This window comes from Lytechinus variegatus, chromosome 1 (genome assembly GCF_018143015.1).
Source record: "Lytechinus variegatus isolate NC3 chromosome 1, Lvar_3.0, whole genome shotgun sequence".
NCBI classification, from domain to species: domain Eukaryota; kingdom Metazoa; phylum Echinodermata; class Echinoidea; order Temnopleuroida; family Toxopneustidae; genus Lytechinus; species Lytechinus variegatus.
The window spans coordinates 41,989,938-42,004,663 of NC_054740.1; the positions used below are offsets into that span (position 1 = coordinate 41,989,938).

Sequence of the window (14,726 nt, forward strand, 5' to 3'; positions counted from 1 at the left end):
TCGCCTCACCAGTTTTTAACTGACAAGCAGTGCAATAGTCCATTCAAAATTTAATAATGGAAAATACACACGGATGGAGATAAAATGACATGCCTGATTCGATGTTTCACTTACATTTTAACAACTGCATGATCTTGTTCTCATTAATACTTTTACCACTGGCAATATTCCCTTTGATTTTTCACAGTGTTAAACCATTCATTGTCATGTAAAACGTCTTCATTGCCAGCTTATTGAGATTCTGCACTTCTTTTTTTTCAGGACGGCGCACTGATCAACCTATCAAAGTATCATTCGTGAAACAAAGATCATAATTAGAAGTTTCTTGCCCTTATGAACATGTTTACGTTTATGATTATGATAAGACTGGTCAGATCAGGGAATTTCCCCTGATCAATGGGTTGACATGCTACACACAATGCACAGATGCAGAGATAGTTAATCGTTATCTGGGGGAGTGAGTTTGGCTGTATCGTTAGACATGCTTTCTGTCTCAACGTGCTCAATGTCCTTGTTCGCATCGTTCTCAGGAGCCACCTTAGAGGAAGATTTGCAATGGATCACTGCGTATCGAATACCACCTACTATGGCGGCAGTTCCAGCCAAAGACACAATTACAATTCCTGCTAGTGCACCAGGCGATAGTGATTCCTCAGAGGGACTTGTTGTCGGAACTCTACCTTCAGATGTCGTCTCTTCGGGTTCCCTGGTTGTGTTTCTTTCTGTATTGTTAGTGCTTGTGGGGCTGGTTGCATCAATAGTTATAGAAATTTCCGTAGAATTAGTTCCGTCAGACGTTGATGATAACCCCTGCGATTGACTGGTCGCATCATTAGTTGTTGAATTTCCTGGTGGGCTTACATCTGAAGTTGTAGCATTTCCTGATGTATCAGTTTGAACAGAAGATGTCGGAATCATGGTAGTAGCAGTAACATCTGTTGTTGATGCTTCCAACTTTGGAATGTAAGCTGCTGATATTATCAGCATCATTGCCAATCTGTATGTCACACGGAACGGCATCCTGCATTGGAGGATATAACACACAGAGACATTGATGGCATCACAGTTTTAGAACAGGGAATCAGTAGATGATAATTTAGCCTGCCCAATTAAATATTGTTTATCATATCCACAATACGAAATTTCATTCAATTACATGTATGTCAGATTTGTATTTGCTGTTTATATCGCATCTCAATTTCTGATGTGTGCCATATAAATCACCATTTCGAATCGTCTCTTTTTGTATTACTCTAATATATACAAGACTGATTGAATTCTCCTTTCGAAGTTGATCGTGATCATAATATATTTGTAAAGTAATGGCAACATACTAAAGAACAATTGGAATTAATCACTTAAAAATGACGGCCTAGAGATCGGACTTTCAAATAATATTTGATAATATTCTTTTTCCCAAACTTGTTTCAATCGCATTGCTTTGATGTAAATTGGCTATTCTCTTGTAAATGTCACGAAGCCCTCTTCTCGAATTGCTTCAATCACACAATGCAACAGCCATAACCATCGACGCTCTGTCGTCAGTATCAGTATTATTCGCTCCGCGACGCAAGACGGATTAAAAAACACATTCAATGTAATGAAAATGCCGGTCAAATGACAAGGAACAGCTTGGAGGTCTTTGTCTTTGTTTCGGAGCTGACGAAAAATTGCAAACACTGTCTTACCACACTCAAGGACGAAACTTCTGTTTTGATTCACCAATTTCCGATAAAGACTTCTTGGTTGTTGTTTTTTTTTTGTTATCGCACTTAACAACAATATATTTTCTATGTTCTTGAATCCGTTTCTGCGTCGTGGATCGATAACCCCCTCGACCATTTGCGACCTTTTTGTCGCGCGACAGCCTACTGCAACAGGCATCAATCGTTATTCATCTCATAAGATCGCACAGAGGCTTTCACAAATGCAACAGCTGTCGTACATTAAAAAAGAACAGCCATTAAACCCCGTTGCACGAGTAAGTCGCATATCCTCGTATTGTGCTCGTGCGAACACATGCAAATGTTGCACGAGGGACTGCGAGTGGTTTGAAATCAGTCTCAATACTTGCACGACTATGTATAGTCGTGAGAGTCGACGTCGACGATTGCTCGTGTGTTTGAATGAAACCAGTGCGAGTGTTCGTGTGATTGATGTGAGGTATTGACCAATTCGAACTCAGAGCAATGTAATATACCAGCCATATCCTGGGGCTTCCAATGGGCCGATAGCAAATCTGCAATGAGCTAGATGCGCGTACGTACATAGCATTTTGTTTGAATGAGCTAATAAATTAAACTTGCATTATTACAGATGTTTGATCGGAAATGTTTGATTTATGTTTTAAAAGGCAAAAATATAAACTCATCTTGCCCTTTTAGTTTCGTGCAGTATATATTACATTTTTTCTTATATTTATCGCCCTCTTTTTTTTTAATTCTTAACTCTTATTTTATAACACCGAGGAACGGTCGTATACATGCCAACGGTGCACCACCGCGGTGGTGCAATGTTGTAAGCCGTGTTGCGACCATTCTTGCAACAGTCTTATGGCCTATATAATTATTATCGCACCCAGTCGCAAGGTAGATTGCTAGCACATGTGTAAGTGTCGACTATTTAAAGAGCGACTACTTAGTTGTGCCACCTCTCGTATCAAACCGTACAACGTCGAACAACACTCACACAATTATCACCCGACCGATGTTACGATCTGATGCGAGTGAATCGATCGTATTTGATCGCGTTTGGGTTTTGAACATGTTCAAAATTCAAATGCGACCAGTCAGGACCGCCTCGAGTTCGTGCGATCGTCTACCACGACTGCGAGTGCTCGCAAGACACCAAGAGATCGATCGTGCAACAACAAGCATGACAAGAAAAATTTGTTGCAGGCGTTCGTAAACTGGTCGTACGTCAATTGTGAAAGGGGCTGAATATGAGGGTGGCAGGGTAGCAAATTAATAGATAGAAACCATCAGAATGATATTTTTACCATCTTTCCCTTCTTGAGGGGTGGGGGGAAAAGAAGTACATTCTGATGCATTGATTAATCTTGACCCCAAACGTACTCATCATGTTGCAACCGAATTCCATGTTATAGACTAATGCTAACATTCACAGACTTGATAAGCCTATCAAAATGCCTACACTTCAGGCCTGCTCTCTGTACCCTTTTCGTAGACAAAGCGATCGACCAACTTTTAGCTTCAAGTACATTAAGTATGAGCCAATGAACCAGCACGATATGGCATTCATCAGTGAGGCAACCAATCAAAAATGGTTCGACGCGCATGCGTATAGGTTCTATCACTGAAGCGTCGTGGTGTAGCGGTTCTGACGCTCGCCTTGTAATCAGAGGGTCGTGTGTTCGAATCCCGCCATGGCCTAGCGTCTTTTGGCAAGGCGTTAATCCACACTTTGCCACTCTCCACCTAGGTGTTAAATGGGTACCCGGTAGGATGTGAAAGCCTATGTAGTATGCCTAGCAATTGAGTCTTGGAACTTTTGTTGGAATGCTCCCCAGGGAGGGCAGCAGGTGCATACATTGTATGCGGGCATGCAAGGATCCGATGACCGGGGCAATGATATGTCTGAAAAGCGTTTAGAGACGTCGTTCCGATGTATTGAGCGCTCTATAAATGCGGATTATTATTATTATCATAAACACGATCATTAAACGCTATATGTGTATATGTGTATATTTGTAATGATATATTCATGTCGTTTGATCGTTTATTTTGTCAATATTGCCCCCGGGCAGCGTCACCATGACAACAAACTTTCTTTTTAGCAAATGATTAAATTGATTTGCTGAACCAGAACTATGACTCCAGTCGTTAATGTATAGTGTCCAATTGCTAGGTCACTATTGCAAGTGTTTGTAATGGTGTTGACGGGTGTGTGGGGGGATGGGAGAGGATGTGAGCTGTGGATGGGTGCGTGAACGTGTAGTGTGGGGTGTATGTGGGAGTGTGTGCAGTGTGTATTTGTGGATACGAGGAATGTGGAGGTGCCGTGGCCGAGTGGCCTAAGGCCCCTGACTACTCAGAAGAAAGTCTGGAGTTCGATTCCCGCTACAGCACTTTGATCTTGAATAAAATGAAAAAGCTCTTTTAAAGGTGCGCGTGTGCTAATTTGAAGAATAAACTGATTTGATTGATTGAAGTTTGTATGTGTATGCAATTTAACCCTATGTAAAGTTAAAAATATATATATATAGGAAAATACTCCAAGCATTCTTAGTACCAGTGTGTATTTTGTAACAGTTGACATGACAATGAATAACCACAAGGTATAGCATATTTTAAACTCATATTTTTTCAATAAAGCTATTCAAAGCTGTCTGAAGCAAAATTTGTTTAAAATACTGGAGATATTTAAGTATCCATATACACAAACAAAGACATGTATAAAACTAAAATTTATTATTTGCAATCCTATGTTCAATTTCTTTTATTTTAAATCACATAAAGTAATGCAAAGTTGTTTTTTAAAACTACAGTACTTACAGTGATGCAAAAAATGAAATTACCCACACAAAATGAAATAAAATGTTTTTTATTTCCGTCTTACCCGGGAGAGGTATCTCTAACTGTGGTTATGTTCAATCCCATTCAATATTTATATCGTGCAATAAAATACATTGAAATACATAAGATCAGTGATCAGTGGGCCTATCAGACCTTGATGTATTATTTTACAGCAATCCTTTTTACATTTAAACATCAAAAGAAATCAAGTGAATTAAAGATTTAACTTCCTCAAGTTACTTAAAATATTGTTTAGAAAAAAAAACTGTTAACGTAAACCGATGGGGTTCAGATGGTAGTTGGATTGACCCTGTCACACAAATGATCCACAATTAATGAAAAATGCCTATTGAAATCAGTCTGGTATGTAAATTATTATTTTATACTATTTCCATTCAATGAAAATAAACAATGTTGTCTAATTATACCCAGATATATACTTTTTTTCATTTAAAGTAGTTAGATTAGAATGTACAATATTAAGTAGAAATAAATATATACAAAGCAATACGGGAATTCGTATTGAAAAGCAAAGAAAAAAATAGAAGATGGAGAAGTAATAATAAGCTTAATTATTGTATATACGTAGAATAACGAATGTGAATTTTGAGCTTTCATATCCGTGGTCATCTTATCAAACTTGAGAGCAAAACTGATCAGTGACTCCTCATTTGAAAAGGTTTAAAATGTGTGTGTATTCTGAATTTATGTTGGACATCCGAAGGATCATTCGTATGTTCTTCATGAATTCTAAATACAGACCCAAACCTAAGATAAAAGGGTGGGGGTCACCTTAAATATAAATGTATGTTGTTTTAATACAGGTTAAAGAAAATTTGAGAAATATCTACGTGATGATTTGATAAAATCCATCAAAGAATAAGATAATTATTACATTTTAAAGATTTTGATTTGTGACATATATACGAGAAGCTCCCCCATTATTGATGTGTCCGATGATTTGTCTACCTCACAAATAAAATCGCCTTCTACTTCAAATGATATTTTTGGAATTCATATCACATGACATATAGAAGAGCTGTTTGGCCGTGACGTCACAAAATTTTTAATCATCAACTGTGTCTCAATACACATATTTACAAATAGGCACACAGCGTGTCCAAAAAAAAAATGTACACGTAATAATTCAAAAACCGAAGTTTCAGATGAATAAATAGGAAGCTGAATTTATTTTTCAGTTGCTTAAAATGTCAAAGGTCTCGCTTCACCAGTTTTTAACTGACAAGCAGTGCAATAGTCCATTCAAAATTTAATAATGGAAAATACACACGGATGGAGATAAAATGACATGCCCGATTGATGTTTCACTTACATTTTAACAACTGCATGATCTTGTTCTCATTAATACTTTTACCACTGGCAATATTCCCTTTGATTTTTCACAGTGTTAAACCATTCACTGTCATGTAGAACGTCTTCATTGCCAGCTTATTGAGATTCTGCACTTCTTCTTTTTCAGGACGAAGCACTGATCAACCTATCAAAGTATCAATCGTGAAACAAAGATCATAATTGGAAGTTTATTGCCCTTATGAACATGTTTACGTTTATGATTATGATAAGACTAGTCAGATCAGAGAATTTCCCCTGATCAATGGGTTGACATGCTACACACAATGCACACATGCAGCGATAGTTAATCGTTATCTGGGGGAGTGAGTTTGGCTGTATCGTTAGACATGCTTTCTATCTCAACATGCTCAATGTCCTTGTTCGCATCGTTCTCAGGAGCCACCTTAGAGGAAGATTTGCAATGGATCACTGCGTATCCAATGACACTTGCTATGGCGGCAGTTCCCGCCAAAGACACAATTACAATTCCTGCTATTGCACCAGACGATAGTTCCTCAGGGGGACTTGTTGTAAGATCTCTACCTTCAGATGTCATCTCTTTGGGTTCCCTGGTTGTTTTTCTTTCTGTATTGTTAGCCACTGGTTCGGGAGTTCCCGATAATGCTGTTGATGCATTTGAATTACTGGTTAGGGTGTCGGTTGTAGGACCAGAAGGATCCTGGGTTTGAGTGTCAGCTGTAGGGTTTGATGGATCGCTGGTTTCTTTTACGGTTGTATGTGTATGCTGGTCAGAACTTGCAGAGTTCTGCGTTTGTGTGATTCCATCAATAGTTGTAGAAATTCCGGTAGAATTAGTTCCGTCAGAAGTTGCAGAAACACCAGATTGGCTGGTCGCATCAGACGTTACATAGACGCTTGTGGAGCTGGTTGCATCAGAAGTTACATAGGCGCTTGTGGAGCTGGTTGCATCAATAGTTGTAGAAATTCCGGTAGAATCAGTTCCGTCAGAAGTTGCAGAAACTCCAGATTGGCTGGTCGCATCAGACGTTACATAGACGCTTGTGGAGCTGGTTGCATCAGAAGTTACATAGGCGCTTGTGGAGCTGGTTGCATCAATAGTTGTAGAAATTCCGGTAGAAATAGTTCCGTCAGAAGTTGATGATAACCACTGCCATTGACTGGTTGTATCAGAAGTTGTTGAACTTCCCGATGAGCTTACATCTGAAGTTGTAGCAACTCCTGATGTACTAGTTTCAAAAGAAGATGTCGGACTCGTTGTAGTAGTATCAGTAACATCTGTTGTAGATGCTTCCAACTTTGGAATGTAAGCTGCTGATATCATCAGCATCATTGCCAATCTGTATGTCACACGGAACGGCATCCTGCATTGGAGGATATAACACACAGAGACATTGATGGCATCACTGTTTTAGAACAGGGAATCTGTAGATGATAATTCAGCCTGCCCGATTGGATATTGTATATTTCTCATAACCATACACGTACCTCAGAAATTATATTTGCTGTTAACGATATCGCATCTCAATTTCTGATGTGTGCCATATAAATTACCATTTCGAATCGAATCATCTCTGATGCCATTAAACTGTGATATTTATGTTTGTAAAACGTTAATAGACAAGACTTTTTTTTTCAAAGTTCATCGTTATAATTTATTTGTAAAGTGATGTAAACAAACTAAAGAACATAATAAATCGCTTGAAAATAACGGCCAAGAGATCGGGCTTTCAAATATTATTCTCTTTTTTTTCCAAAACTTGTTTTAATCGCATTGTTTTGATTTAAATGAATTGCGAGCACTCGCAGTTGTTGTAGACGATCGCACGAACTCGAGGTGGTCGTGACTGGTCGCATCTGAATTTTGAACATGTTCAAAATCCAAAGGCAATCAAATACGATCGATTCTCTCGCATCAGATCGTACCATCGGTCGGGCGATCATCGTGTGAGTGTTGATCAACGTTGTACGACTTGATGCGAGAGGTGGCACAACTAAGTAGTCGCATTTAGTCGACTGGAGGTCGTACAACACCGGCACATGTGCTAGCGACATATAAAGACCAGTCGTGCGACTGTGTGCGATAAAATTTATAGGCTATAAGACTGATGCAAGACCGATCGCAATACAGTACCGTTGCATTCGCATGTATGCGACCGTTCCTCGGTGTTACAAAATAGGAGTTATATAGGAATAATAAATAAAAGAGAGGGCAGAAAATATAAGAAAAACTAATATAAACTGTATGAAATTAAAAGGGCAAGATACGTTTATAGTTTTGTCTTTTAAAACATAAATCGAATTTTTCGAAATAAACCTAGGGGCAATAGGGTAAAAAGCATTCCTTCCTCAACAAATAGGCCCGTATACTGAATTCGGGCTTAAATCAAACGCTTCTTAGGTTTTGGTTTAATTATGGATAGCTAATTATTGTTACATAAATCTATAATGATGCAGGTTCGATTTATTAGCTCATTCAAACAAAAGGATATGTACATACGCGCACCTAGCTAATTGCAGATTGGTTGATAGCCCATTGTAAGTCCCAAGCTATGGCTGCTACATTGCTCTGAAGTCGAATTGGTGTTTACCTCACATCAATCGCACGACGAACACTCGCACTGGTTTCATTCAAACGTACGAGCAATCGCATTGTCTCACGTCGACCCTTACGACTATGCAATCAGTCTTACAACTATTGAGACTGATGTGAAACCACTCATAATCAATCGTGCAACAGTCACTCGCATGTGATCGCACGACCACTCGCACGAGCACAATACGGGCATAATTATGCGACTTAAGCCTATTTCACAATTGACCTACGACCTGTTTACGACCGCCTGCAACAGTTTCTGTCTTGTTGTTGCACAATCGATCCCTTGGTGTCTTGCGAGCACTCGTAGTCGCTGTAGACGATCGCACGAACTCGAGGTGGTCGAATGTGGTCGTGACTGGTCGCATCGCAACTTGAAATGTTCAAAATCCAAACGCGATCAAATACGATTGATTCACTCGCATCAGATCGTACCATCGGTCGGGCGATCATCGTGTGAGTGTTGTTCAACGTTGTACGACTTGGTGCGAGAGGTGGCACAACTAAGTAGTCGCATTTACTCGACTGGAGGACGTACAACACTTGCACATGTGCTAGCGACCTACATGTACATGTCTTGCGACTGGGTGCGATAATATATGGGCCATGAGACTGTTGCAAGACCGATCGCAACGGCTTACAACATTGCACTACGGTTTCATTCGCATGTATGCGACCGTCCCACTCGCAATCCCTCGTGCAACACTCGCATGTGATCGCACGAGCACAATAAGAGCATATGCGACTTACTCGCGCAACTGGGCTTACTGGTTGTTTTTGTTGTACGACAGCTGTTGCAACTGTGAAAGTCTCTGTGCGATCGTTTGAGATGACTAGCGATTGATGCCTGTTGCAGCCTGTCGCACGACCAAAAGGTCGCAAATGGTCATACGTCAATTGTGAAAGGGGCTTAAATCGTGCAACGGGTTTACTGGTTGTTTTTTGTTGTACAACAGTTGTTGCATTTGTAAAAGCCTCTGTGCGATCTTATGAGATGACTAGCGATTGATGCCTGTTGCCGCCTGTCGCACGACCGAAAGGTCGCAAATGGTCGTACATCAATTGTGAAAAGGGCTGAAGACACTAAAACGATCAATCAATAAAAAGGCTATGATGACTTTTACATACAGTTTTGTAATATCGGAATTATAGAATTGTAGAATTTCAATTCATGTTATATTTTTTTTAAAACCTGCAATCAATCTGATGGTATGTCGTTGGTATTTTTTTTTTGTCGGTTTGGAATCGGATTTAATGGGTGCAAGGCTTTCGCCAACATTTCCGAAATTAAAAATATAGACAAAATTGAAACCGAAATCTGAATTGAGTACTAAATGATATCTCTTTGCTTACATCTTAGGAATACATTAAACATGTATGATTTATATGTAAATTTCTTATAAAAAAATATCAACTATTAATCTGTGTTATGGGACGTTAGTACTGAGTACAATATTTTTATTTCAAAGTATAAGATCTTGAAAATTATTAGCTTTTACTTAGAACGCGCATAATGACGTGTACGCACTATAAGGAATAGGGGTTTCAAATTTGAACATTGGAGGTTGGTAAAATAGCAGAGCACCAGGGGTACTAATGAGTGCATTTTATGCTTACTTTTGCACCTTTAAGGGTGTAGTATGGAAGACCGGGGTTAGTTGGAACATGGGGTAAGTTGAAACATTGTTATTTTCTTTAAAGCCTGTAAAATAAATTTATGCAATACTGCCCACAAATTATTGCTATTAATAATACAAGAGTGTTGAATCATTATTGCAATAAATTGAGGGCAGTATTGCATAAATTTATTTTACAGGCGTTAAAGAAAAGTACAATGTTTCAACTTACCCCATGTTCCAACTAACCCCGGTCTCCCCTATAGCTATATCAAGGGATACTCCATCCTGAAACTATTTATATCTCAATGAATAGAGTAAATTTACAGAGCAAAATATTTTAATTTTAATCAAAACGGATAACAAAGCTATTGAATTTTAAAGATTCGCATTATTCCAGTGGGTGAAACAATTATAGGCATTTCTTCATGAACATTTATTAGGTGGGCTGATGATATCATATCCCGAATTGTTCTTTTGTATTTTAGTATATGAAATCAGGTTTATTCAAAATTTTCTTCCAAGAACTAAAACAACTGGATTGACAACTGATTAAGTGCATTAGTTTTATTGCTGCAACTTATTTCGTAGTACTGGAGATACATAATGGATACATGTATGAAAAATTTTAAAGTATGATTTCATGTAATAACATAAGAAAAGGGAAATTTGTGATGTGACATCATCGGCCCACCTAATGAATATTCATGACGACGTGCATATAACATTTTTCACGAAATATTGCTATACTTGAAAATTCAATAACTTCGTTATTTGTTATCGGAGTTTGATGACATTTTTAACATTTTGCTCTGTAAATTTACTTTATTTATTCGCCGGGTATGAATATTTTCAGCCCGGAGCACCCCTCTAGCAGCACCCTATAGGTTGCAGAGTTGAACCGTGCAATAAAGGTTTGAATTTGAACATTTTTAAAGTGTATTTAAGTGCACCTTTAAAGGCGAATAGTTGCTCCTTTTACGAATCAAACGCGCATTTCTGTGAGTGCAAAATAAAAGGCGCAATTTTGCACCTTATTTCCAATAAGGGTGCAAGATTACACCCTAAAAATTGCTACAGGTGTTTCATTTAGGGTTAAAAAATAATTTTAGTGCATAGTCATCCCCATTTAGGCAGCATACTAATCATTCAATCAAGGAAAATTTATATTTTTTCATCTTAATATATGCGCAGTCATAGTTTTCTGTCTACTTGGCCCCTTTTCAGTCATTCTCAATTTCAGATTACATTAAAAAGGCTCATAATTTTCTCAAATCTCAAATCATTTGTACTTCGTTCATGTAAGCGCACTTTCCAAGCAAGATCTTGAGAATAATTACACATCCATAATGCTCAGGTATACGCGTATATACGCAAATATAACTACTAACGATCATTGTTTATGAATTGACACATTATTATCGACATGATGATAAATGAATGCAAAGCGAATATCATTGAATTCGGGAGCACTGAATTCAGACTGCTTCATAATTGTGAAAAGCCATTTGTGACACTTTCGACAGAGTATACCAGTGTTTGCTCAAGCATGGATCAAGGCTCTCAATAAAAGAAAACCAGCGGGGCAAAATACTGCTAAAAATGTGTTAAATTGTATTTGGAGTCATTTTTTTTTCTTTTTAAGGATGTCTTTTGCTAGTACAAAGCGTAATATTTACATATCAATCTATTATTAATTACATTCCATTATCTTGTTATTGCCAGCTTTCCATTTTTCATTTTAAAAAAAGACATTCGGTTTTGGACCAAGAACAAGTAGGAACAACATCAAGAATGGATGGGGCAAAAAGAAGGTGTCCGATCCCAAACTGGTGGGGTGAGACCCCGCTGTTAATCTGCATTGATGAGAACCCTGGTGTGAATACAAATTTATCTATTGTAGGTGTTGTCTCTTAGAAATGACTTTTGAAAATACATCCACAGAACCAGACCTGTTTCACATTTTGGAATATCATGTTGACAAATTTATTTCCTATAAAGGAACCTTATTTTGTGTAGATATAATCTTATATTACGAGTATAATGTTGATGATGGGAGGTGGACAAATTAATGAGTTTTTTCTATTCTAATAGAAAGTTTTGAATTTACAAATTCAAAGTCAAAAGATAGAATGTTGTAAATTCAAAGCAAAATGAATGATTTCATGAATTGAGTTATGGCCTAATTTGAGTGAAATAGGGAATATTAATAGACTTGTAGAAAGAAGAAGAGAGAGAAATCGGAGAGGGAGAGAGAATGTTTGCATACATAATTGTTTTAATTCTTAAAATTATAAAATGTAATGCTTAAAATATGTCCATCGGAACTCACCTTTTGATGATGCGTTATCTCCAAAATAATCCAAATCTAAGAAGAAGAAGCACTGCCCTGCAGGTGAGACGCATCCAACAGAAAGTCAACCTGATTGATTAACTGCTGAAATCTTGAGTATTTAATGAAAATTATTGAACTTCTCCGACATCTAAGAGAAACATTGACCAATCAAAATCATCTATTTAATCGGCTTTATTATCTAGCAATGCTTGTCGACTGTTTACTCATGAAACACACAAATGAAATCATTTTCAGTTAATGATTATCTATGTTTGTCCTATCAGTATTTTCCAATACATTATCAAGAGTCTTTAGCAGCGTAATACATTCATGATCGTGTATGCTTATTGTTTGAGAATATCATTAACATGTGATAATGCTGTTTTTATGACACCGACTACAAATTCACATTTACTTATAAAGGATAATGTCTACGTTACCAATAATCTTTAGCTAATGAATCCGATGTATATGGCAATATGGCTAAATCATGAGGTTTTCATGTCTTGCCCTTAACTTGGGTTGAAGCCATAATAGTCCGGGCCTTGGCCTTAATCGTTTGTACATCTTATACCTTGACTACAGCACTGAGTGGTAGTAGTAGTAGTAGTAGTAGTAGTAGTAGTAGTAGTAGTAGTAGTAGTAGTAGTAGTAGTAGTAGTAGTAGTAGTAGTAGTAGTAGTAGTAGTAGTAGTAATAGAAGTAGAAGTAGTAGTAGTGGTGGTAGTAATAGCAGTAGTAGTAGTAGTAGTAGTAGTAGTAGTAGTAGTAGTAGTAGTAGAAGAAGTAGTAGTAGTAGTAGTAGTAGTAGTAGTAGTAGTAGTAGTAGTAGTAGTAGAAGTAATAGTAGTAGTAGAAGTAGTAGTAGTAGTAGTAGTAGTAGTAGTAGTAGTAGTAGTAGTAGTAGTAGTAGTAGAAGTAGTAGTAGTAGAAGAAGTAGTAGTAGTAGTAGTAGTAGTAGTAGTAGTAATAGAAGTAGTAGTAGTGGTGGTAGTAATAGCAGTAGTAGTAGTAGTAGTAGTAGTAGTAGTAGTAGTAGTAGTAGTAGTAGTAGTAGTAGTAGTAGTAGTAGTAGTAGTAGTAGTAGTAGTATAGTAGTAGTAGTAGTAGTAGTAGTATAGTAGTAGTAGTAGTAGTAGTAGTAGTAGTAGTAGTAGTAGTAGTAGTAGTAGTAGTAGTAGTAGTAGTAGTAGTAGTAGTAGTAGTAGTAGTAGTAGTAGTAGAAGTAATAGTAGTAGTAGAAGTAGTAGTAGTAGTAGTAGTAGTAGTAGTAGTAGTAGTAGTAGTAGTAGTAGTAGTAGAAGTAATAGTAGTAGTAGAAGTAGTAGTAGTAGTAGTAGTAGTAGTAGTAGTAGTAGTAGTAGTAGTAGTAGTAGTAGTAGTAGTAGTAGTAGAAGAAGTAGTAGTAGTAGAAGAAGTAGTAGTAGTAGTAGTAGTAGTAGTAGTAGTAGTAGTAGTAGTAGTAGTAGTAGTAGTAGTAGTAATAGAAGTAGAAGTAGTGGTGGTAGTAATAGCAGTAGTAGTAGTAGTAGTAGAAGTAGTAGTAGTAGTAGTAGTAGTAGTAGTAGTAGTAGTAGTAGTAGTAGTAGTAGTAGTAGTAGTAGTAATAGTAGTAGTAGTAGTAGTAGTAGTAGTAGTAGTAGTAGTAGTAGTAGTAGTAGTAGTAGTAGTAGTAGTAGTAGTAGTATAGTAGTAGTAGTAGTAGTATAGTAGTAGTAGTAGTAGTATAGTAGTAGTAGTAGTAGTAGTAGTAGTAGTAGTAGTAGTAGTAGTAGTAGTAGTAGTAGTAGTAGTAGTAGTAGTAGTAGTAGTAGTAGTAGAAGTAGAAATAGAAGAAGTTGTAGTAGCAGAACGGGGAGCAGTGATAGCCAATTAATTTCTAGATCTTAGTTTCATGTCTAGTTACAGATTTCTAGACCACATCTCCACTTGTTCCGAGAAAGTTGAGTGAGGCGGTAACTTGGGTAAAAACTAATCTTGAAACTGAAATAAGGCCCCAAGTTACATCACGGATATATTGTATTTACAGAAATGCCTTTTACATTTAAACATCAAAAGAAATCAAGTGAATTAAAGATTTAACGACCTCAAGTTACTTAAAATTTTGTTTAGAAAAAAAAACTGTTAACGTAAACCGATGGGGTTCAGATGGTAGTTGGATTGACCCTGTCACACAAATGATCCACAATTAATGAAAAAGGCCTGTTAAAATCAGTCTGGTATGTAAATTACTATTTCATACTTTTTCCATTCAATACAAATAAACAATATGTTCTAATTTTACCCAGATATATACTTTTTTTTCATACAAA

The 14,726-nt window shown here is 37.2% G+C and overlaps 1 protein-coding gene across 1 annotated transcript; it reads right to left on the reverse strand.

The window, feature by feature from the left end:
- Positions 1-273: 273 nt before the first annotated feature.
- LOC121430626 (serine-rich adhesin for platelets-like) lies at positions 274-13,385 on the reverse strand (the record flags this gene model as incomplete). Its single annotated transcript, XM_041627944.1, has 4 exons — positions 274-1,067; positions 6,240-7,231; positions 8,694-8,836; positions 13,200-13,385. Coding segments are annotated over 4 exons (1,950 nt in total), but the record flags the coding sequence as incomplete, so codon positions are not given.
- Between the last annotated feature and the right edge of the window lie 1,341 nt (positions 13,386-14,726).